Source organism: Leucoraja erinacea, chromosome 29 (genome assembly GCF_028641065.1).
Source record: "Leucoraja erinacea ecotype New England chromosome 29, Leri_hhj_1, whole genome shotgun sequence".
Classification (NCBI taxonomy): domain Eukaryota; kingdom Metazoa; phylum Chordata; class Chondrichthyes; order Rajiformes; family Rajidae; genus Leucoraja; species Leucoraja erinaceus.
The window spans coordinates 7736439-7762922 of NC_073405.1; the positions used below are offsets into that span (position 1 = coordinate 7736439).

The following is a 26484-nucleotide window of genomic DNA, read 5'->3' on the forward strand; positions in this document are numbered from 1 at the left end:
CCTATCCACGTTCTCCAGAGATGCTGCCTGACCCGCTGAGTTATTCCAGCACTCTGTGTCTTTCCTATGTTTTGATCAGACTTCTATAGCGAGTCTAATCTTGATATTATTTTTCTAGATCTTCATTGGAAATTAGGTGGGGGAAAGGTGAACACAGTCATGCTCTTATGCTCAACCCATCCAAATTCAACCGATTAGTTCAGAGTACCACCATTCTACAATAAAAACATAAAATGCATTTGGAAGTAAACATCTTAAAATGTGTAGATTTCTTTACAACTAACGTATTTACACAATTGTGCAATAAGGAGAAAACAAGGAACTTTACAGTTATTTTATTTCCCAATGTTAGGAAATTATTGTTCCAATAGCAAATCAATTTCCTTTTGCAACTAATCCCAAACAATTAAAATTGAATTTGTAAGATTTCTCTAAACAACTTGCATTTGCCCCGTTCTTTTTATTAGTAATATTTTAAATATTTAGTTAAAAAAAACGGAACAATACCAATCTCATCTATGTGCATCTTCAGACTGTAAAAGTAAAGGTTAGGTGTATTACTTTGACGACGCTTGCAAGACCCTGGGCCCAAGCGTTGCCAAATCCTCGGCTCTCGGTTTTAGGTTCGCCCAAGAAGGGCGAGCTGCCGCCTTTACCCTTCTACTCGAGTCAAAGGCTTTCGGGTGCATATTAGGCCTCAAGTTGCAATTTTTTTTAAAACAAGGTAAGAAACGTTTCCACACATGTAAACAGTAAATAAATTAAACGCACCATATTAAAAATAGCGTTAAATCCTCCTGAATGCGAAGTGCAAATCATTAAAAAATATATTTTAAAAATTGTGTTTTTAAGCTAATACTTACTTTTTGCTTCTGTTGGGCCAGTGTTGGCCAGAATGAAGAGAGTCACCGAGGTTAATATCAAAGTCTTTATTCCCATTCTGGGTCTGAAATCTTCCTATTTCAAAATTAACTCCCACACAAACAACCCTTGTATGGATCAGAATAAAAACCAAAACAAAACGCAGGGTTGAAGGGCAACCTGCAATAAAAGTTGAGTTTTTTTGGATTTTTTTCGAGGTTACTTAGGGGTGGAAAGAGGAGAAGGAGGAAAAATATAATTTGTTTTTAAATCTCGCAAATAAAAAGTACAACTGTTCCCAACACAGATAAAAATCTTGAGTTTTCTTTCCACAAGACAGTTAGACTGGATCAAATCCTTCACTTTGTCCATGAGAGAGAAGGAAAATAAGATTAATCGGCCCTTATTCTCCAGTCTTTTTTGGGAGTTTGTTACAGATTTTACAGCTTTTTCGCCTCTTAATTTATTTGCAGGATTATTTCTTCCACCACAGCTGAAGAAGCTTTCTCCAATCTTTTGTTCCCCCCTTCAAAGACAAGATCTTCTCTGGAAATCACATTTGAGTTGCAAAGGTTGTGGCTTCACTGCCCTGTTCAAGAAACCCCTCATTTCCTTTGCTTTTATTTCATCCTCAAACTCCACTGTTTTTAGTTGTAATTTCCTTTTCACCGGATGATATCATTGCAACAAGATGCAATTGTTTGGGATGGGGTTTTTTTTGTTGTTGTTTAAATCCTGTCACATTTACCAGGTCCTGAGAAGAGGAAGGGGAAAACAATCCAATCTGTTGAGAAAATCAATCAGCCACAAAATCCTTTCCAAGATGATCCAAACTTGATTTTCCTTTGGCTTCCTGCGTTCTTTTTTGTTGTTGTTAATATTGCAGGCTCCCCGCAAGAAGAAAATCAGCACGTCCCCATTTCACGAAAGGAAAAAAATAAATCAAAATATTTAATAAATTATCAGAACACCAGGCGCAAAATTGATCAACAATGCCATAAAATCCTTGAAGGTTTTTTTCTTGCCTATGGCTTCAACGCATTCCAAAGTGATTGTTTTCTCCCAATATTTTGTTTTTCTCAACAACGTCTCTGTTTTTTGTTTTTTTCTTTCTCTCGTGTGCTTCTTTAGCAAAAATGAATTGCAATTTATTTTTTCTCTGGTAGGTAGAGCAACACCAAAAAAAAAGACGGACGACCAAGCGGTATCGAAAAGCCTCGAACCAACAGACCAAACGCAAACTTCTTCTGGCTGTGCCGAGTAAACAAGCATCGCCAGCCCATGGAGAGAGAGAGAGAGGGGGGGTGGAAAGAGAAGAGAGACGGGACAACTGCAAAACCAGAACCAAGAGTACACCGCTTCGCGGACTGGACTCTGTGATTATTTTTTTTAAAACATGGACTAACTTTGCACTGACGAGATAATTAAATATCTCTACTTGGCTGCAAGCAAACAACAGGATTTTTGGGGACTGCACAATGATAAATAACATAAACACTGCTCTAATCCCATTGGATTGGAGTTAAACAAAGCAATAATCTGGAGTTATTGCTATTTAAAGGATGCTTGATGTAGTAAGGTGTGAATATTTCATGAGGGTGTTTACATTTTTCTTTATCCATTTTAACAGACATGTTAGCCAGTGTTATTGTCACAAGCTATTCCACTACGCAAATGGTAAGGGGATGGGTAATAGTAAGGGTAATGGACGGTCAGGCAGGGGTACAGACATACCACACATAACTTTGTTTTAAATGAGAGATCATACATGGCCATGTTTTCATCTCATAGTGTTAAGGACACATGCAAATTTAACAAAAGATGGCAATTTAAAAATTGTGCACGTCACTGCCACTTTGTGATCTTCATGCTACTACAAATAAGTATTTCATTGTTCTGTTGACAGTACATATGCCAATTAAACCTGACATCTACTTCAAACCTACAAGCAGTTATTCAGACTACACTTCCTCCGACCCTGCCTCTTGCAAAGATGCTATCCGCTACTCTCAATTTCTCCATCTCCACCACATCTGCTCCAAAGATGAGGCTTTCCATTCTAGGACAACCAACGGGGTTCTCATGCTTTCGTAAACGTGGTTTCCCCCTTGCTTCCATAGATGGATCCCTTACCTGCATCTCCTCTGTGTCCATAGTTCTGCATTTGCTCCCCTCCCCCTAGATGCAACAAGGACCGAGTTCTCAACTTTCACCCCACCAGTCTCCACATCCAACACGTCATCTTCCAACATTTCCGTCACCTCCAACCTGATCCCAGCACCAGTCACATCTTCCTATTCCCACCCCTTTCTGCTTTCCACAGAGACCACTCCCTCTGCAACTCCTTGGTTCACTCATCTCTTCCCACCCAAACCATCCCCTCACCAGGGACTTTCCTCTGCAACCACAGAAGATGTAAAACCTGTCCCTTTACCTCCTCCCTTACCGCCATCCAGGGACCCACTAGTTCTTCCAGAGGATAGAGGTTCATGTGCACCTCCTCTAACCTCATCTAATGCGACCCCGGTTCCTGTTGTGGCCTTCTGCACGTAGGCGAGACCAAGTGTAAACTCGGTGGCCGTTTCGCTAAACATGTGCTCAGTCCGCCAAGGCCTTTAGATCTCCTGTTCGTCAACCATTTTAACACCTCTTCCCATTCCCATACTGGCCTTTCTGTTCTGGGCCTCCTCCATTACCATAGTGAGGCCACACGCAAACTGGATGAACAACATTTCATTTTTCACTTGCGTAGCAACCCAACCGTATGCACATTGAATTCTCCAATTTTAGGTAACTACAAAGCCCTCCCTCTTTCCCTTCTTCCTCCAGATACTATCCCCCCTTCTTTTCCCCCTGCACCTTCTCCCCATGCCCCACTTTGCATCTATTTCTCCCTTCCCTATTTCCCTTCCACCTACATTTGTTTCTCTAGCTTCATAATTCGCCTATCTTCAATACTAACATTTGTCTAATAATGTGAATATTTGGACCTTACCCAAAGTTAATGATGCTATAGAAATGAAAATTGTTTCCTACTATTGAATTTCAGTGGATTATAAAGAAGAAGATAATGGAATCTTTAATGAAAATATTGGTATGTAATCAAATCTTGCTACCATCCTTCATGAAAATATCAAAAGCACAGGTTAGAAATGGGGCTTTCCATGTTGGTAAAGTGAGAGATCACAGATACTGTTCCTTTAGGATGAGGAGGAATTTCTTAGGTCGGAGGGTGGTGAATCTGTGGAATTCTTTGCCACAGAAGGTTGTGGAGGCCATCAATGGGTATTTTTAAGGCGGAGATGGATAGATTCTAGATTAGTACTGGTGTCAGAGGTTATGGGGAGAAGGCAGGAGAATGGGGTTAGGGGGGAGAGATAGATCAGTCATGATTGAATGGAGGAGTAGACTTGATGGGCCAAACCTGCTCCCATCACTTATGACCTTATGACTGTCGGTGGTATCTGATCACCAACTTCTGTCAGCACAAGGAACGTGTAGACATTGTAGCATTGAATTGATAGTCCAGAGAAATAGTTCAAATGCCACTTTGGCACCTGTGGAGTTTTAATGAAATTATTTAAATACATCTGGAATAGAATATGCTTAATGTGTAATGCATGCTGCCTGACCCACTGATTTCCTCTAGCAGTTTTGACCAAAAGATTCTGACGAATTTGACGAATTCCAGTACAGCTCTTGACATTGAAACTCTAGACCTGGACCTAAACTACTATCTACCTCATCTGGGACCCTTAGACTATCTCTGATCGGACTTTACTGGCTTTCCATTGCACTAAAGGGATGGGAGATCGCAACCTTCACGTGGTCCACCCCATTTCGACTAATGCAATCAACCCGACGTGCACAAACAAATAGATCAAATAGAACAAGTTGACCCTACAACTTTAGGCTGTGCACTCCATTCGCAAGAAGAAGATTGCACTAACCATTATTTCCTTTATCATGTATTTGCACAATGCGAATGGTTCGATTATAATCACATATTGTCTTTCTGCTGGATGGTTAGCACGCAACAAAAGCTTTTCGCTGTATCTCGGTACACGTGACAATGAACTAAACAAAACTAAAAAAGAAGCTAATTACAGTAACGGTGGCCGTGCACTTTGATTGCTACTTCACTAAAGGAACTGCTCCTACCCAGTCTGGGCTCCACACAAATCCAGACGTTACCATCGTAAGTTTCCCTCTGTAAAAGCCTAGAATGTTACATGGTCCGAGGGAATTTGTTTCCACTAAAAATATACTTAGTTCATAAATTGTCCAATTATGCAATAAAGCACATCCATTTGACATCAATCACATGGAGTCGTAAAGTGCTGGAGCTGCACAGCTTGGAAACAGACCCTTAAGCACATTTTGTCAATGCCAACCCAGTTAGCATTTTGGGATCGTCGCATTTGACCCATAGTACTCGAAACCTTCCTATCCATACATCTGTCTAAATGTCTTTTAAAAATCGTAATAGTAGCTTAGTTGTTTACCAACATAGAACATAGAATATTTCGGCACAAGAACAGGCCCATCAGCGATAATGCCTGTGCCAAACATGATGACAAATACAGCTGATCCCTTCGGGCTGTACTTGATCCATATCCCTCCATTCCCTGCATATCCATTTGCCGATCTAAAAGCCTCTTAAACACCACTATAGCATCTGATTCCATCCCCCACTACCACTGGAGGCGTGTTCCAGACACCTGCCACTCTGGGTAATAATGTTGCCCAGTTTATCTTGTTGAAACATTCCTTTCCCAAATTAAAACTATGCCCTCCAGTATTTGACATTTCCACATTGGGGAGAAAGGTTCTAACTGTCTACCCTATCTGTGCTTGCCATAATTTTATAAACTTCTATCAGGTCTCCCTTCGGCCTCTGACACTCCACAGAAAACAAACCATGTTTGTCCAAACTCTCCTTGCAATTAATATCTTATAATCCAGGCAGCATCTTGAGAAAACTCTTCTGCACGCTCACCAAAGGCTCACCATCCTTCCTGTAATGAGGTGACCAGATCTGGAGACAATACACCAAGTGCAGCCAGTGCTACAAAGCTGCAACATGACTTCCCAAAACTTATGTGTACGAAGGAACTGCAGATGCTGGTTGAAACCAGAGATAGACACAAAAAGTCAGAGTAACTCAGCGGGACAGGCGGCATCTATGGAGAGAAGGGATGGGTGTTGTTGGTCTGAAGAAGGGTCTCAACCCGAAACGTCACCCATTCGTTCTCTCTGATGATGCTGCTTGTCCCTCTGAGTTACTCCAGCTTTTTGTGTCTATCTTCCCAAAACGTATACTCACTCACGTGACCGATGAAGCCAAGCATACCATTCACCTTTACCACTCTATCTGCTTGTGTTACTACTTTCAGGGAGCCATGGATTTGGATCCCAAGATCCCTCAATACATCAATGATTTTAAGCTTCCTGTTATTAACTGTATACTTTCCCCCGAAACAACTCACACTTGCCCGGATTAAACTCCATCTGTAATTTCTCTGCCCATATCTGATCTACATCCACCTGTATCCTTTGCAGCCTTCTTCACTGTCTGCAACTCCACTGATTTTGTCTTGTCAGAAAACTCATCCACATTTACGTCCATAGACACAAAATGCTGGAGTAACTCAGCGGACAGGCAACATCTCTGGAGAGAAGGAATGGGAGACGTTTTGGGTCAAGACCCTCCTTCAGCCTAGTCAGGTGAAAGGGAAATGAGAGATATAGACAGTGATGCAGAGAGATATAGAACAAATGAATGAAAGATATCAAAAAATGTTACTGTGATAAAGGAAACAGGCCATTGTTTCTTTAATTCTATTTACCAAGGATATTTCATGGCCCCCTTTTTGTCCCTCCTAATTCCCTGCTTGACGTCTTTCCTGCGTTTGTTATATAACTCAAAGCCTGATGTCATCCTTTGAAACCCGTGCTTTATTTTACTCTTTGACCAGATTTACAACTTTCCTTGACATCCAAGGTTCCCTTACCTTGCCATCCTTGTCCCTCCTCCATACTGGAACAAATACTCTGAGTGCTTTTAAGAACAGGCAACAATAACAGAATTATTAAGAATTTGTTCGAGGCATATTTATGCTCTATATGCCTCGTTAAAATCCTGCGATAATGTGACATGTGCATAACAGGACTTGGCGAAATGTTTTCAAAATACACTTGCACTTTTCCACTGAAGGATATATTAATTGATAAGAAGTAAGCTTTTCGAAGGGTGACATTCAGCATGTGAAAGTAAAATAAATGTGTGCTCAAACAGGTGTGCACCAAGCATGTCCCCAACAACCATCACCAACTTCTGTAGATGCGCTGGAGAAAGCGTCTTATTGGGATGCACCATAGCATGGTTTTGGACTAACTCTTTCCAAGACAGCAAGAAATTACAGAGAATTGTGGATGTGGCCAAAACCATCAGGCAAACCAACCTCCCTTCTACTGACTCCATCTACACGTTACACAGCTTTGGCAAGGCCACTGGCATTATCAAATCTCACCCTGGTCATTCCCTCTTCCCCCCGATCCCATCAGGCACGAGGTACAGAAATTTGAAAACGCACACCTCCAGGTTCAGGGACAGTTTGTTGTCAAGCACCGAATCGCCCTCTCATCAGCTGGAGTGCGGTCCTGACCTTCCATCTACCTCATTGGAGACCTTTGAACTATCTTTTATCAGACTTCATTGGACTTTAACTTGCACTAAATGCTGCGCCCTTTATCTCTTATCTGTACACTGTGGTCGGCTTGATTGTAATTACGTGTAGTCTTTTCTTTGACTGGATAGCACGCAACAAGAAGCTTTTCACAATACCTCGGTACACGTGACGATAATAAATGAAACTAAATTAAAATAAAATGAAAACACTAGAATATTACCTGCAAGTTTCATTCCACTCACAAAAACTTGTTGTGTATATTCCTTTTAAACATTGATTCACTAGTGTGCACATGTGTGCAATGTTGCATGCTTAGTCTTGTTTATGCTTCAGGCTGTTCCAGTGGCTTATTGCGGAGTGGGCTACTGATATGCAAAAATGAGGAGCATTGCAATTATAATTCCAGCTCTACTCCAAATTTGTCATTCTTATCTAGTATTGCAGTAAGGCCATCACAATAACCCCCCCCGGCTACAATGAGCATAAATCAGGCAAGCTTTCTATCCATATTGCAATCCAGCAATCCTTGCTGGAAATGTTTACACATGAACATTCACTGACAACATCAGGATAGCCTAATATACCACTCAGGTCTAAGAGCCGACCTGCAGACCCATGTAAAGTAGGAACTTGATCGAGACAATTGAGGAATGCTAAGGCAAGACAAATAGGGGTCAATTTATTTGGAAGATGCTGGGAATATAACCTCATGACACAACTGACAGCACAGAGTACCACAGGGGCTCAGCTGGTAGAGCTGTTGCCTCAAAGCACGGATTCAATCTTGGGCTGTGTGGACTTTCCACATTCTCCCTGTGACTACGCAGGTTTCTTCTAGGTACACTTGTTTTCTCCCATATCCCAAAGATGTGTGGGTTTGTAGGTTGATTCGCCTCTGTAGCTTGCCCCATTTTAACTAGTGTCACAGTCATAGAGTCATACAGTGTGGAAACAGTCACTTCAGCCCAACTTGTCCCATCTGCATTAGTCCTACCTGCCTGCATTTGGCCCATATCCCTCCAAGCCTAACCTATCATTGCACCTGTGTAGAAAGGAACTGCAGATGCTGGTTTATACCGAAGATGGACACAACATGCTGGAGTAGCTCAGCAGGACAGGCAGCATATTTGGAGAGATGGAATGGGTGACATTTCAAGTCGAGACCCTTCTTCAGACTTCGGACTGAAGAAGGATCTCGAGCCGAAACATCACCCATTCCTTCTCTCCAGAGATGCTGCCTGTCCCGCTGAGTTACTCCAGCATGTTGTGTCTATCTTCTATCCATGTACCTGTCGAATTGTTCCTTAACCTCTCCCTGTAGCTCAGGACCCCAAGTCCTACCAATATCCTCATGAATATTCTCTGCATCCTTTGCAGCTGAACAACAAAATTCCTATAACAGGGTGACCTCACCAATGTCGTGTACAATTGTAACATGACCTCCCGACTTCTATACTCAAAACTCTGACTGATGAAGACCAATGTGCTGAAAGCCTTATTGAGTACCCTATCCACTAGTGATGCCTCATCCTGCACTCCTAGATCCCTCTGCTCTACAACACACCCCACAAACCTGCTTGTACCTGCTCTCATTCGACTTCCCAAATGGCTTGTTTCCACGGTGTATGACTCTATAACCTGACAAAACATCATCAACTTAAAACATTAACAATGTTATCTCCTTGTTACCTCTCTGTCTCTCTCCACAGATGCTGAAATGTTCAAACATTTCCCATTTTATGTTTCATCTGCAGCATTTGGACCCTCCAGTGGTTCATACCTCACTGTTCTAGCATTGTTTATCGATTTTATTTGTACATGCTCTTCATCCATTCTCACTCCTCTCTAACTCGTATCTCCATCAGTCAAATCAGTGGCGGCACAGTGGAGCAACTAGTGGAGCTGCTGCCTCACAGAGACCTGGGTTCAATCCTGACCTTGGGCGCTGTCTGGGTGGTGTTTGCACGCCCCCCCCCCCCACCCCTATGAAAGCATGGGTTCCCTCTCACATCCCAAGGATGTGTGGGCGGTCTAGGTTCATTGGCTTCTGTAAATTGCCCCAGGTGTGTAGGCAGTGGATAGGAAAACTGGACAACCTAGAAGTAGCATGAACAGGTGATCATTGGTTGGAGGCGGCTCGGTGGGCTGAAGGGCCAGCTTCCATTCTAGATGTCTGAACCAAACCAAGCTGCAGCTAATACACCTTTGTTGCCTCTCAGTGGACAGTGCCACTGCTGTTGTTCAGTCTCTCCCCTTCATCGCAAACATTCCCTTTGCTCATTCCACTCTCTATGTAACACAAAAAATATGATTACAAATAGTTCTTCAGATCTTATTGTAGATCATTGACTTGCAAGGTTTCTTTCTACACAGATGCTTCCTGACCTGCTGAGTATTCATTGTTTCCGTTCCAGAATCTGTTATTATTTTTTACTGCATTATCTTAGTTATTTAACCATGACTTTCAGAGTCTGTGAACTTGCTTGGTTGTACCATCCCCTGTTAACTTTGAGATCTGTGCCGTGATCTACTTAGTAACAGTTTTTCTTTTCAATTGAATTCAAAGTACAAAGTAAAATTTGCATACATTTTAATTTGTGGCAAAGTGTTCTAAAAGCCTACTTTTAATTTCCTTAAAAGCATGTTTACATCACACATTATCACCAGGACATTGAAAACACTGAATGTACAAAATTATTCTGGAGAAAGATTCCAAGAAGCTGTAATTATCGACCAGGCAGGCAGTGTTTGGGGAAGGGGGACAATTTAACGTTTCAGGTTGATTATCTTTCACCAGAGTTGTTCTGAAGCTGTGCACAATGTCTGAAGGAGGGTCCCGACCTGAAACGTCACCTACTCCTTTTCTCCAGAGATGCTGCCTGACCCGCTGAGTTACTCCAGCATCTTGTGCCTACTTTCGGCGTAAACCATCATCTGCAGTTCCTTCCTGCACCTCGTTGAACTTAAAGACCTCAACCACGTGGATATTCCCCATCCATGACCTTCATGGCGGTCAACCAGCTTCAGCCATTTGTCCAGTAAATTTAACACAAGATAGCGATTCACCAATATTTCAACAGTAGCACGCAGTCTACACCTCAACTATCTGCTGGTCTAGTTTTAATGTGCAGAGTTACATCCCACATACCTCTATTCCATCGTGTCTTACAAGAAGTAAAATAACAGGAATCTGTGAATCGTACATCACAGGAGATAACTCTTTGTCCCATCATGTTCATGCCAGATCTTTCAAAGAGTTGGAGACACAAGAGTCTGCAGATGCTGGAATCCTGAGCAAAATACAAACTTCTGAATGAAGTTCAGGCAGCATCTGTGGCGGGAAATGGACTTGGCGTGCTGGTTATATCAAGAACTATCTGGTTTACAAGATCTGGTTCTATGCTCAATATCTTGTCTTCCAATTTGCCTACTTCAGCAGGTGTTACTAACAAACGATAAAGTGTAAGTAAAGAGATGCAAGCTGATTGATTCATGAATTAACTAATTTCGGGACCGGTTCAGTCTGAAGAAGGTTCTAGACTTGAAATGTCATCTGTCATTTTTCTCCACCAATGCTGCCTGACCCACTGAGTTCATTTGGCACTTTGTTTTTTTGCCTTGAAAGAGATATTAAAAAAGTTGGAATACCTTGTTCTCGTCTCATAACATAAAGCTATCCTTTCCAAAGATCTAACCCTTTATGAATGTTTCTATCAATTCTGCCTCCACTACATTTTCAGACAAGGTGTTCCAGATTATAACACTAATAAGGTGACAGCAACCAATACTCTGACAAAAATACCTCCCTGACTGTCTGTGACAAAGTGAGTTAATGATCAAAGTTTCCGGGTCCTAAAACGCTTGGACTAATCTGTGGTAAATCTCAACCGATCTCATTTAGTTAATTAACGGGTCAATGAGCTTACTCCTCTTAGACTCCTCACACCTTACCATTTGTTGGTAACACCAGCTGAAATAGACAAATAGACTTGAAAATGGCAACAAACTGGCGAGTCTATGTAGGAAAGAACTGCAGATGCTGGTTTAAATCGAAGATAGACACAAAATGGTGGAGTACCTCAGCAGGACAGGCAGCATCTCTGGAGAGAAGGAATGGGTGACGTTTCGGGTCGAGACCCTTCTTCAGACTTCTGATCTTTGGTACTGCCTCAGTGTTATACACTTGTACCGTATCTGAGATGCGTATCTAATATGTATCGGAGTGCTTACGTATAGTGATGTATACTGAACTGTAAACAAAAATGAATTTCACTGTATGTCGGTACACATGATAAATAAAGTACCATATCATGGCAAATCGAAAGACAAGATATTGATCATAGAAACTGATATCATAAACCAGATATTTTGCGAATGAACCAGCGAACCAAGTGTAGAGAGAATTGGTGTTTCAGATCAGTGAAAAGTTCGACCTGATTTACATAGAAACCTATTTAAGAAGGAACTGCAGATGCTGGAAAATTGAAGGTAGACAAAAGTGCTGTAGAAACTCAGAGGGTGCAGCAGCATCTATGGAGCGAAGGAAATAGGCAACGTTTCGGGCCGAAACCCCTCTTCAGACTGATATGGGGGGGAGCAGTTAGAGAGGAGGTTGTAAAACTGTCTTCGGAAGGAGGAGGAGAACTTCTTCAAAGTAGGCATACCTTGAGGAGATTTCGCAGTGGAGTAGACAAAGTGTTTAAGAAGGAACTGCAGATGCTGGAAAATCAAAGGTAGACAAATGTGCTGGAGATCAGTCTGAAGAAGGGTTTTAGCCCGAAACATTGCCTATTTATTACATAGAAACCCATTGGAAATCAAATAATGTAACAGAAGCACAAATAATTATCAATAGGATATGCTTCATAAGAACTAAATATACTTTATTTATAATTAATATATGTAAGGGGTGTCTAATGCAAAGGGAATGTTTGCAAAATGTTTATCTAAAGGGATTGTCAAATGGGGGATTTTCCAATGATTGACCATCATTGTATGGTTAAAATATTTCCCTTCGAAATTTTGGGGAATTACTTTGGGAAGTTCTTGTGTGATTGATCCCCGCTCCTCATAGCAAGAGGAAGTTGAGAGGGAACGACATGAAGTTTCCCCAAAAAAGATACAGAGTGCTTGAGTAACTCAGCAGGTCAGGCAGCATCTCGGGAGAATGTGGATGGGTGATGTTTGGAGTCGAGACCCTTCTTCAGAACCTTTCTTCAGGAAATTTCGCTGTGGTTTACCAAATGAGATTTGTCAAATAATACTCGTCAGTTTGAAATAAGGGAGATAATATGGGACCAGGTACCCATCTACGCTAATCCCATTTGTTCATGTGTGACCCATATCCATTTGAACTTTTCCTCTCCATGTACCTAAAAATCTGATTATCTGTTTCTCAGGATAAATATCAGCAGAGTGGCGCAGTGGTAGGGTTGCTGCCTTACAGCATCAGAGACCCCGGTTTGATCCAGACTACAGGTGCTATCTGTACAGAGTTTGTACTTTCCCCCAGTGATCTGCGTGGGTTTTCTCCGGGACCTCCGGTGTCCTCCCACACGCAAAAGACGTGCATTGTAGTTTAAGTGGCTTGGTATAATTGTAAATTGTCCCTGGCGTGTGTGGGGCAGTGTTAAGGGCCTGTCCCACTTGGCGATTTTTTCGGCGACTGCCGGCGTCATATCAGTGTCGCAAAAAGATTTAGGACATTTCAAAATACAGCGTTGACAAAAAAAAGTTGCGACACTTGAGAAAAAACACATCATACATCATCATGCCGCGTCATGCCGCAAATGTTTCAGTGACCTGATACGTCATAGAAACGTAGAAACATAGAAAATAGGTGCAGGAGTAGGCCATTCGGCCCTTCGAGCCTGCACCGCCATTCGATATGATCATGGCTGATCATCCAACTCAGTATCCCATCCCTGCCTTCTCTCCATACTCCCTGATCCCTTTAGCCACAAATATAGCCAATGAACTGGCCTCAACTACCTTCTGTGGCAGAGAATTCCACAGATTCACCACTCTCTCTCAGTCAATGATGTCGTCAAGTAGGACAGGCCCTTAAGTGTGCGGGGATCGCTGGTCGGCGTGGACGCGGTGGGCTGAGAGGTCTGGTTCCGCGCTATATTGCCAAGATTAAAAGTAGAAACTAATTACTCCCAAGAAGCACTAATGAAGAAAATGAAGGAATGTGTAGGAAAGATCTGCAGGTGCTGGTTTAAATCGAAGGTAGACACAAAATGCTGGAGTAAATCAGCGGGATAGGCAGCATCTCTGGAGAGAAGGAATGAATGATGTTTCGGGTCGAGACCCTGCTTCAGACTAATACTTGAGGAACCTTGCCATAAATGGGTAGAGTTTTCAAAGATTGAATGGACGAGACCAGACATGCATCATTCCTGGTGCAGTGCAAAGGGTTGGGTCATGCTTTCTTCCATGTTTTCAGTGCATGTTACATGTGGTGTCTACAACACTAACTCATGCTGAACTACTCTGAAGTCTGGAAGGATCAGTTTGAAATAGGTCAGAAAAGAACCATGTAAAAAGATACAACGTAGTAAATAGGTGCAGGTGTAGGCCATTCAGCCCTTCAAGCCAGCACCGTCATTCAACAAGATCATGATTGATTGTCCAAAATCTGTACCCCGTTCCTGCTTTTACCCATAATCACTTGATTCCATTATCTCCACATCTAACTCTCTTTTGAACATATCCAGTGAATTGGCCTCCACTGCCTTCTGTGGCAGAGAATTCCACAGATTCACAACTCTCATCTCAGTCTCAGTGGCCCTGTTTCAACGAATGCAATCAACCAGGTGTGCACAATCAAATAAGATCAAATAGAACAGGTTGTCCTACAACTTTAGGCTGTGCACACCATTCGCAAGAAGAAGAAAAAGATTCTTATTCTTAAACTGTGGCCTCTGGTTCTGGACAACATCGGGAACATTTTTCCTGCATCTAGCCCTGTCCAATCCCTTAAGAATTATATATGTTTCTATAAGATCCCCTCTCATCCTTCTAAATTCAAGTGAATATAAGCCGAGTCGATCCATTCTTTCATCATATATCAGTCCCACCATCCCAGGAATTAACCTGGTGAACCTACGCTGCACTCCCTCAATACCAAGAATGTCCTTCCTCAAAATTAGGAGACCAAAACTGCACACAATACTCCAGGTGTGGTCTCACCAGGGCCCTGTACAACTGCAGGAGGACCTCCTTGCTCCTGTATTCAAATCATCTTGCTATGAAGGCCAACATGCCATTAGCTTTCTTCACTGCCTGCTGTACCTGCATGAGCTGTGAAAGGCTGCAACTAATTAACATGAGATGTCACCACAGTTGCTTGATTAATGGCATCGGAATCTCCATTTATTAGATGTTAGTTTCAAAGCAGCATGGACTCTATGCACAGCTTATAAATCTTAAAATGTAGTGTTAAGCGATCATTTTTGACCTTTGTGGCATTTCCCTTCACAACCTAGAGTGCCAACATTCTGATTTGAGATCTCGCCTTTCATTTAAATGGAAGGAAAGAAAAGGATTTAAAAAATTTGGCGACATATTGTGTTGCTTGCTGAATCAGCGTTATTGTATTGGTATTCATGTTGATAAGTTTATTAATTCTTGGACCAGAATTAGGCTGTTCAGCCCATCTGTACATGTATAGTGACAATAAATGGCAAATCTATCTCATCTAGTCTACTCCGCCATTCAATCATGGCTGATCTATCTTTCCCACTCATTGGTAGCTGAAGCAACGGAACCATCCTACCACAACTAGAGACCAGTCACAAGTTATAGTGGAATTAGGCCATTCGGCCCATCAAGTCTACTCCACCACTCAATCATGGGTGATCTCTGCCTCCTAATCCCATTTTCCTGCCTTCTCCCCACAACCCTTGACACCCGTTCTAATCAAGAATTTAGCCATCTCTGCCTTAAAAATATACACTGACTTGGCCTCCACAGCCCTCTGTGGCAATGAGTTCCACAGATTAACTACCCTCTGAATAAAAAGTTCCTCCTCACCTCTTTTCTAAAAGAGCACCCTTTAATTCTGAGGCTGTGACCTCTGGTCCTAGACTCTCCCACCAGTGGAAACGTCGTTTCTACATCCACTCTATCTATGCCTTTCATTATTCTGTTAATTTCAATTCGGTCCCCCCTCAATATTTTAAACTCCAGCGAATAGAGGCCCAGCGCTGTCAATCGCTCATCATATGCTAACCCACTCATTCCTGGGATAATTCTTGTAAACCTCCTCCAGACCCTTTCCAGAGCCAGCACATCCTTGCTCAGATACGGGGCTTAAATTTGCTCACAGTTCTCCAAATGCGGCCGGACCAACGCCTTATAGAGCCTCAGCATTCCATCTCTGTTTTTGTATTCCAGTCCTCATGATATAAATGCTAGCATTGAACTTGCCTTCCTTACTACCGACTCGACTTGCAAATTAACCTATTGGGAATCCTGCAACGGCAATCATAAGTCCCTTTGCACCTCCGATTTCTGGATTCTCTCTCCATTTAGAAAATAATCTACGCTTTTATTTTTACTACCAAAATGCATGACTGCGCACTTTGCTACACTGAATTCCATCTGCCACTACTCTGCCCACTCTCCTAACCTGCCCAAATCTGTCTGCAGAGTCCTTGCAGAGTCAAGATGAGAGTTTTTGTAATAGTATAGATAGATGTAAGCACAAGCAAGCATACATAAGGATAACAGGTAGTGCAGAGAGAAAAATATCAGCGTGTGGAATATAGTTTTACAGCAATGTACTGTCACAGTTGCAGAGAAAAGGTCCAACAGCTGCCATGAGGTAGGTTGGAAGATAGGGACTAGACCTTAGCAAATGAGAGGACTGATGTCTGTGATACCAAATTCAACTAATCCCTTCTGCCTGCACATGATCTGTATTCCTCCATTTCCTGCGTCCATGTGCTTATCTATAAGCGTCTTAGATGCCACTATTGTATCTGCCTCCATCACCATCCCTGACAGCACATTCCAGGCACCTAGCACCGCACCAACCACCCTCTCTCGAAAAAAACATGTCCCGCATGTCTCCTTGAAACTTTCCTCCTCTTACCTTAAAACTACGCCCTCCATTTCCACCCTGGGGGAAAGGTTCTGACTGTCTACCTTATCTATGCCTCACATCATTTTACCATCAAGTCTCCCCTCAGCCTCCGACACTCCAGCAAAAACAATGCAAGTGTGTCCAACCGCTCCTTATAGACAATACACTCTCATCCAGGCATCTTCTGCACCCTCTCCAAAGCCTCCACATCCATTCTGTAATGAGGCAACCACCAGAAATGTTCCAGGACAGAGATGAGAAAGATTTGGCCAACTGACTGTAGCTATGAAACAAAGAAACAAAGAAAAATAAAATCGGTGCAGGAGTAGGCCATCGGCCCTTCGAGCCAGCACCGCCATTCAAAATGATCATGGCACATCATCTAAAATCAGTACACCGTTCCTGCTTTTTTTCTTCTTCTTCTTCTTGCGTGTGGCGTGCACAGCCTAAAGTTGTAGGACAACTTGTTCTATTTGATCTTAATTGATTGTGCACGCCAGGTTGATTGCATTCGTCGAAACAGGGCGGACCATGTGAAGGTTGCAATCTCCCACCCCCTGCTTTTTCTCCATATCCCTTGATTCCGTTTGCCCTCAGAACTAAATCTAACTCTCTCCTGAAAACATCCAGTGAATTGGCCACCACTGCCTTCTGTGGCAGGGAATTCCACAGATTCACAACTCTCTGAATGAAAAAGTTTTTCCTCATCTAAGGCCTAAATGGCCTACTCCTTATTTTTAAACTATGACCCCTGGTTCTGGACTTCCCCCGAAATGGGGAACATTTTTTCCCGCATCTAGCCTGATGAAAAACGGTTTGTCATGTTTAGGTGCACACAGCATTGGATGTGCGTCACATTGCCAGGCTTGGACAGGGAACATGTCTCTCCAGCAAAGTAGCAGGTGGTTGCTAAGGAACTGGTAATCTCAGAATCAGTATCATTGGGAGAGCAATCGTTAAATCGTCTTACATCTGAAAAGGATCATTAAGACAGAGAATACAAGGATATGTTCATGGAAATACTTTAACTTAAAGAGTAATCCTTCAGATAGGATTTGTAAGCTAATGGAATGCACTTCATTATTTCAATAGATTAACGGGCGATGATTGTCCCGATTCAAAATTCCTAAGTCATAGGAGCAGAAGTAGGCCATTCAGCCTATCGAGTCTATGCCGTCATTCAATCATGGCTGATCTATCTTTCCCTCTCAACCCCATTCTCCAGCATTCTCCCCGTAACCCTTGACACCCTTACTAATCAAGAATCTGTCAATCTCTGCTTTAAAAATACCCAATGACTTGGCCTCCACAGCCGTCAGTGGCAACGAATTCCACAGATTCACCGCCCTCTGACTAAATAAATTCCTCCCCATCTTTCTAAAGGTACGTCCTTTTATTCTGAGGCTGCGCCCTCTGGTCCTAGACTCTCCAACGAGTGGAAACATCCTCTCCACATCCACCCTCTCCAGGCCTTTCACTATTTGATAAATTTCAATGAGGTCCACCCTCATCCTTGTGAACTCCAGCGAGTACAGGCCCAGAGCCATCAAACGCTCATCACATGTTAACCCACTCATCCCCGGGGTCATTCTCGTAAACCTCCTCTGAACCCGCATGAGGCAGCTTTTTGTTGGGAAACTCGCAGACAACAGTCAAGCAATGGTTAACACAGGAGAAGGCATGATTGTAAGACCTATGGACAATGGCATTTTTTTAAGATGAAGGGCAGGAGGTTGGCAGTGAGATCAATGCTAGAGAGGGCAAAACTAAAACTAAGATGGCGAGGGACATAATGGAGGTGGTACTGATCCAGAACCAGGGGCCACAGTTTGAGAATAGGGAGCAAGCCATTTAGAACGGAGACGAGGAAACACTTTTTCTCACACAGAGTGGTGAGTCTGTGGAATTCTCTGCCTCAGAGGGCGGTGGAGGCCGGTTCTCTGGATGCTTTCAAGAGAGAGCTAGATAAGGCTCTTAAAAATAGCGGAGTCGGGGGATATGGGGAGAAGGCAGGAACGGGGTACTGATTGGGGATGATCAGCCGTGATCACATTGAATGGCGGTGCTGGCTCGAAGGGCCAAATGGCCTACTCCTGCACCTATTGTCTATTGTCTATTGTAACTGGAGGGTCATCAAGGGGAAAGATTTACATTTCTTAGAAAGGAAGATTTACGGAAGAGAAAGAGGAAATAAAAGATTTTTTTGTTCGAAAGGAACAAGGAGTGAGAGAATTTTCATTTTTCAGGCATCGGACATATCCACAGCCAGTCCAAAATGCTGTACACCCAAGTAAATCTCATTGCTCTTTCTAGGATCTTGTTCAATGCTTTTTAGTTTGCAACATTAACTAACTAACCTTCAGAAGAATTTAATTGGCTGCTAAATGCTTTGAAATGTTTTAAGACACAAAAAAAAAGTTTGAATCTAACCTTTCCTTCCTTCAGGAGAAAGGATAAGCATATTAATAGGAATAAAAGGAAAATTGAATAGGTTCATTCACATGAGCCCTGCTACACATTGCTGAACACTAACTTAATTTCATAACCAGATAAATATATTAAATTTAGAAAGGTCCAATAGTTACATTTAATAGAATTAAACTATCAAAGTCTTGCACACTTTGGGGCACCTGCCTCAGCCTACCTGTGATTATTCCGTTCTAATTACATTGGAGTGCGTTTGTTATTAGGAATTCAGGAGTCATCATCCTGCAGTGAACTAGTGCGCAGGCAGGCAGGCAGGGGCCTGATCCTTTGACACAATGTGCATTGCATCGAGCCAGCGGAGGCGGTTCCTTGTTAATGCAGGAAACCACCCCTGTCAGGCTCTGTGCTGCTCCAGGCAGACAATGACGCTTCTGGAGATGGGATTCTCTGCGTTGCACCCTGTCTCAGGGCAGCAGCGCTTAATGGGCAAGCACGGGAATCCTCCTCTGTCTGCAGAGCTCCAAGTAAAGGGATTAAATTAACGACCAGCTTCCTCTCCCGGTTTCTCCGCGACCCCAGCGATTGTTGACCCCGACCGGCATTTGTCGAATCCCGGAATTCCCTAATTGGTACCAATGTGGCAGCTGAGTTCCGCCACCTTTCCTCCCGGATCGGTCTTTTGCTGAAAACAATGACCATGTATTGGTGACACAAGGAACTGCAGATGCTGGTTTACAGAGGGAAAGAAACACAAAGTGCTGGAGTAACGCAGCGGGTCAGGCAGCATCCCTGGATGGCATTTATTGATGATGAGGATAGGGTCAGTCTGTTGAAGGGTCCCGAACTAAAACATCACCTATCCATGTACTCCAGAGATGCTGCCTGACCCGCTGAGTGGCGACACTTGTGCACCGTCTAGCTGAGGGCTGCTCTATGAGTTTACCAGGTAATAAAGCATTTCACTGTGCATACTGTAGGTACATGGGACAATGATGTATCAGTGAATTGAATTATTGATGACAGTCCAGTTAAATTGAGAAACAAGGAACTGCAGATGCTGGTTAATCAAAGAAAGACACAAAATGCCGGAGTAACTTGGCGAGTCATGCAGCATATAACCATATAACAATTACAGCACAGAAACAGGCCAACTTGGCCCTTCTAGTCCTTGCCGAACACTTATTCTCCCCTAGTCCCATCTACCTGCCCCAACTCTGGAGAACATGGATGGACCCTCTTTCAGAATTAAATGCATGATCAAGGTACTGTTGCAAGAGGGCACATGGATCATGGCTCCCCTCTAGGGTAGCTGAACCCAGTACTAGAGGCATGGGTTGTATCCGGACTGCAGGGGAACTAATACCCTGGGTGGTGGGGGGGGGGGGGGGGGGGGGGGGGGGGGGGGGGGGGGAGATTTGCTAGAGTTGCTCGGGGGAGGGGGGTTTTAAACTTGTCCAGCAGGTGTGTGGGAATCAAAGCAGTCAAGTGGTGGATAGGAAACTTGAGGCAGATATAAATGTTAAAGCAAGCAAGTTCAGTAGACAAGACAGGCAGGACAAAGCAGGGTGAGGATGGTCTTAATGCAGTTATTTTAATGCAAGAAGCCAGAAGCCTGACAGGTAAGGCAGATGCCTTCAGGGCATGGATTGGTACATGGCACTGGGATAGGACATATAACACAGAAAGGTACAGCACAGGAACAGGCCCTTCAGCCCACGATGTCTGTGCCGAACATGATTCCAAGATAAATTCATCTCATGTACCTGCACATAAGTTCATAAGTTATAGGAGCAGTTATAGGCCATTGGGCCCACCATTCAATCACGGCTGATCTATCATTCCCTCTCCTCCATACCCCTCTCCATTCCATGCATAACCATGTGCCTATCTAAAAGCCTCTTCAACGGCACTATTGCATCTGCCTCCAACATTGCCCCCTGGCAGTGTGTTCAAGGCCCCCACCACTCTCACACCCCCTTTTAAACTTTGCCTCTCTCACCTTAAAGATGCCGTCGGCGTCTACCCCTTGACAGCTGTTGCAATTTGGTTCCTTTAACCAGGGCAGGATTTGGAACATAGATGGCTTGGCTCTGGAGAGTGTTGTGGAATGGAGAGAACTAGGGGCAGGGGTGCAGAGCTCCCAGAGAGTAGCGACACAGGAAGATGAAGGTGGTGAAGAAGCTTGCCTTCATCGTTGAGGTGACTGAGTAGAGGAGTTGGGACGCCATCTTACAACCACACAAGGCGTTGGTGAGACCACACTCGGAATATTGCACGCACGCCTGGAGGCTCAGCTATAGGGAGGAAGTCATTAAGCTGGGGGTGGTGGGATATTGCAACCTTCACGTGGTCCACCCTGTTTCGACGACTGCAATCGACCTGGCGTGCACAAACAGAAGATCAAACAGAACAAGTTGCCTTACAACTTTAGGCTGTGCTCGCCAATGGCAAGAAGAAGAAGATTAAGCTGGGAAGGTTGCAGAAATGATTCACGAGGATGTCACTGGGACTGAAGAGCTTGAGTTAGGAGGAGGGATTGGATAGAATGGCACTTCTTTCCCTTGAGCATAGAAGGTTTAAGGGTGGCCTTGCGGAGGTATATAAAATTATGAGGGGCATAGATAAGGTGAATGGTCACGGTCATTTTCTCCAGAGTGGAGGATTCTAAAATTATAGGGCATAGATTTAAGGTGAGAGGGGAACATTTAAAATGGAGCTGGGGGGCAACATTTTCATACAGAGGATGGTGTGTATGTGGAACAAGCTGCTAGATCATGCTATAGAGTTGTATATACAATCATAAGGTTTAAATGACACGGATGGTAATGCACCACCAGTCCATGAGCCAAGCACACAGGGATTGGCTAAGGTAGACATATTGGTCAGTATGGACGAGCTGGGCTGAAGGGCCTGTGTAACTCCATGACACTTATGGCTCTAGGTGTTAGGAGCCTGCATTATAGATCTACACTGGGATGGAGAGGTGGAGGTTGTGTAGCTCACTGTAAGAACTTTGTTCTAAGTCAGCAATACTGATGGCAGACACAACTTCCCTGTTCAGGGTAACATCAGTGTAGATAATGTTCCAAGGGCTGGAGTATATTTGCCAACTGTCCGCCAGGAATGGCAGTCAAACAATGTCTGGAATGAGATGCGGGTTGGGGCAGGATCTCGGCCTTTGTGAGGTCAAAGAGCTGCGATGCCTCAAACAACCTGAAGATCTTTACAGTGTGTGTGGGAAGGAACCCATAAGATGATGGGGCAATGATGCTGGAGTTAAACTTTACACCAAAGGTAAACACAAAATGCTGGAGTAACTCAGCGGGGCATGCAGTATCTCCGGAGAGAAGGAATGGGTGACTTGTTGGGTCAAGACCCTTCACCCATTCCTTCTCTCCAGTGATGCTTCCTGTCCCGCTGAGTTACTCCAGCATTTTGTGTCTATCTGAAGATCATTACATCTGTGGACAGCCATCTGCAATGAATGTCTTAATAAGAAAGCACCACAGATGTTTGGAGATATATTTGTATCTTCAAAGCGCAAGGAGGGAACATTGTACTCAGAAGACAGACACAAAATGCTGGAGTAACTCAGCGGGTCAGGCAGCATCTCTGGGGGGAGGAATGAGTGATGTTTCGGGTCGCGACCCTTCTTCAGACTGAGGAAGGGTCTCGACCCAAAACGTCGCCCATTTCCTCTCTCAGGGATGCTGCCTGTCCTGCTGAGTTGCTCCAGCATTTCTATCTTCGGTGTAAACCAGCATCTGCAGTTCATTCCCGAACATTGGACTGACTTACCCTGACCCATAACCCTAGTGTAAGATTAAAGTCAAGGCCAGAACAACAGGGCTCCAACAAACGCTTCACTTTTCACTTCAATGAGTTACCGTTGAAGAGTACTTGCCATGTCACACCGTTAGACAGCATGGATGGATGACTTGATTTAACTTCATTGCACAATTCTGTTTACAGAGAATAACTTAGACTTTGGACAATCAATGATAACAGCATACCTGCTCACACTGTACTCTTTTCTTCGACTGCCAGACGATGAGAACCATGCCCGGTGCTATGAATCACCTCAGCCCACGCTGCAATGATTCTGTTCAGTACCGTTCTACACCGAGGACATTAATTTGCAGTTCTTATGGTTATTGCTTTTATCTTTGAACAAAGAGACAAAGGTTTCAACAAAGGGAAGCACAGTCACACAGTGTGTAGAGCTGATGCCTCACAGAGACAGAGACCTATGCCGACCCAAAATGTCACCTATCCATGTTCTCCAGAAATGCTGCCTGACCCGCTGAGTTACTACAGCATTTTGTATCTGCCTTTTTTGTAAACTAGCATCTGCTGTTCCATGTGGAAACAGAGAACTGCAGATGGTGGTTTACACAAAAGGACACAAAGTGCTGGAGTAACTCAGCGGGCCAAGCAGCATCCGTGGAGAACATAGATAGCACCTGTCCAAAACATCACCAAACCATGTTAGAAAGAAAATAGGTGCAGGAGTAGGCCATTCGGCCCTTCGAGCCTGCACCGCCATTCAATATGATCATGGCTGATCATATATGATCATGGCTGATCATGTTCTCCCGAGATGCTGCCTAACCCACTGAGTTACTCCAGCACTTTGTGTTCGTGTCTGCAGTTCATTGTTTGCCTGGAATATTGTTGTCTCAGTTGGAACAAGGAGAAATGAATCAAAACTATAAGATGGGGCAGTGACTAGGAGGGAGCCACTTTCTCCAGGAAGAGACCAGTAACCAGAGGGCATCACTTCACGTTGGTCAAATTGAGTAGAGGAGAGTTGACCGTTGCTTCACCCAGAGGGTGACGGGGGTGTGGACCCCACTGGCTGAAAGGGAGGTGGAGGCAGGGACTATTAGTACATGATCAGCACCACAAAGGTTAGGGGAATAGGGCCCCCTGGCCGGAAGGCTGGAAGTGTCAGGCCGTGGACTGTAGAGGGAGCCGCTGAGCCCGTCCCACTGCTCCTCCCCCGAGGGCTGGAAAACCAGAGAGGAGGATGGAGAGAGCCGGCGATGGAGAGCGCGAGAGAAAGGGCTGTAAGTGGGGTCACACCTGCCGTTCCCACAAGGTCAGCTGCGAGGGGGGGGGGGGGTGCCCTATAAATGGCCTGACCCACCAGCATGCGACTCCATGCAGCAAGCGCAACCTAACGTGGTCGCTTGAGCCGTACGGCCTCGCGGGGCCGGTCCCACCGATTGCCGGAGCCGTATGGAGTTGTACGGAGCTGGTCCCGAGTTTAACAATTCCGCGCGGCAACGGCCTGCCGGCCCGCAGCCGCCTCGACGCCATACGTCACGCGCGAACTTCCCGCGGACTTCGCTCGAACTTCATTTCACTCACTCGACCTCCGCGCGGCCCCCGCTTCTGGTTTGGTCGCGCTCGCCACATGCAGGCGCATGCTGGTGGGACAGGCCCTTTAGGTCGCACTTGCCGCATGCAGGCGCATGCTGGTGGGACCGGCCCTTTAGGTCGCGCTCGCCGCATGCAGGTCGAATGCTCGTTGGACAGGCCCTTAAGGGGCACAAAGGCTGGAGGTGGCCGGATGGGCGAGGAGAGGTTCGATGGTTCACTTGACGATCCGGATGATCCGGACGGCTGGAGGCCCTGCAGCAGCCTGGGGCTGGCCTGGATTGGAGCACACTGACCAGACTGGCCTTCAAAACCTGGCGACCCTTCCATGCGGTCTCAGTGGACTATTTCTATACACTTTGTTTCAATCGGGGATTGGGTATGGCAATACTCTACTGAACTAAAGACCCAAAGATATTTCACTGTACACGTGATATTAAAGAAGCCATTGAACTATTGAAACAAGAAGGGGGTGTGCGGAGAAATGGCATTTTCCTTTGGATGGGATGTGCACAATTCTACGAATAATTCAGATTGGAGCCGTTTCGATTCTCACCAAGGCCGTACAAAGACACAAGGGAAGTGATTAGGATGCGGTTGAAGCACTTATTATATATGGCTGTTGTTTCATGATCTACAATAAAGACCAAGAGACTCTGCCCCCTGTAATCACTCTGATGGGATTGATAGCTGACTTCCTGTTTACTGGAATGCCCTGTATAAAATCACTGGCTCCAGACTAAGGTTTCCCATCAAAGCAAAAGGCTGTTGAAAGGTTCCATAGTCTGGTCAGAAAATAGGACAATGACTATAACACGGGTGGGACAACTGGCTTCACTCTCACCTCCGAGTGCCACCAAAGAAGTCCATGCCTGGACCTTTCCGTGTAGGGGCAAGTCTAAACACTCACCCACATTTATTGCCTGCCACCCAACATTTTATCTTCCCTGATGGTTTGTTTATTTGAAGCAGCCTATCGGTTAATTGGGCACTGATTAGCGAGTTCCCATAAACAAAGATGGTTCAGGCATTAGCAGCGTAGAGCTCAAAGGCCTTGAACATTGGACCACTGTGTTGTTGTTGTTGATGGGGATCGGGTAGAGCGGAACTGTTTTTATGGCTCGTTTGAAGACCTGCGCTCGATTTAGCCCTGCGTTCATAGTTCCTTTTCTGTATGTTGGGCGGGGAAGAGAGAGCAAGACTGAGTTGAGGGGGTGGGTTGGAAATGAGAAAGTGAGTGTCACTGTGCAACAGAAAAGTGCCTGGCGCCCTTGAGATGAACTGATCAAAGGTGCCTTTCCACAGTCAGGCCTCGGGATCAATATTCCTCTAAGCCTTCAGTTTACCATTAGATTCTTGACCTCCGCTGTGCCTGTGTATCTTGCTGGATCATGGAATGGAATGAATAACCAATTGAAAATACAGCCGCCCTTTAACAGTATCACTGAACTGATGCATCGCACCTCCCTGTACAGAGTACATCACGCACCACAAGGAAATCAAATAGCCATCTTCACGTTTAGCCACTTCAGCAACGACTTTAAATGTACATTGCATCTTTAATGAGGGATGTCTCCAGAGGCAGATCGTGGCAGATTCGGGAAGGGGAGGGGACGGGAGGGGGAACAGGGACAGAAGGGAAAAAAATTAACAAAGAATAAAATAAAATTAGCCATGGGTCAAGAGTGTTTTATTGTCATATGTCCCAACAGTACAATGAAATTCTTACTTGCAGTGAGTGGCACAACAGCATATGTAAAAATAGTACTCTATAAACAATATAATAAATGAAAAGTATATATATATATATATATATATATATATATATACAACATATATATTTATATACGCACACAATATGTATATATACAAGTGTGTATATATTGTGTGAGCATGTAAGCACGTGTGTACATGTGTCTGAGCCGTGTGCTCGTAAGCTTTTTGACATTTAAGGATGTACGCACACACACGCGCGTACATCCTTAAGTAATTAATAATTAAATAATTAATGCGAGGCATTGCAAACTGTCG

The 26484-nt window shown here is 44.2% G+C and overlaps 1 protein-coding gene across 2 annotated transcripts in view; it reads right to left on the bottom strand.

Annotated features, from left to right (window-relative positions):
- Nucleotides 1–3628, bottom strand: part of LOC129711102 (insulin receptor-like) — a 196915-nt gene extending 193287 nt beyond the window's left edge. The window contains exon 1 of one of the 2 annotated variants that reach the window (XM_055658498.1): nt 864–3628. In XM_055658498.1, the coding sequence (XP_055514473.1) occupies nt 864–939 (76 nt within the window). In that variant the 5' untranslated portion in view covers nt 940–3628. The remainder of the gene's footprint in view (nt 1–863) is intronic. The other variant, XM_055658499.1, reaches the window with a different exon arrangement.
- Between the last annotated feature and the right edge of the window lie 22856 nt (nt 3629–26484).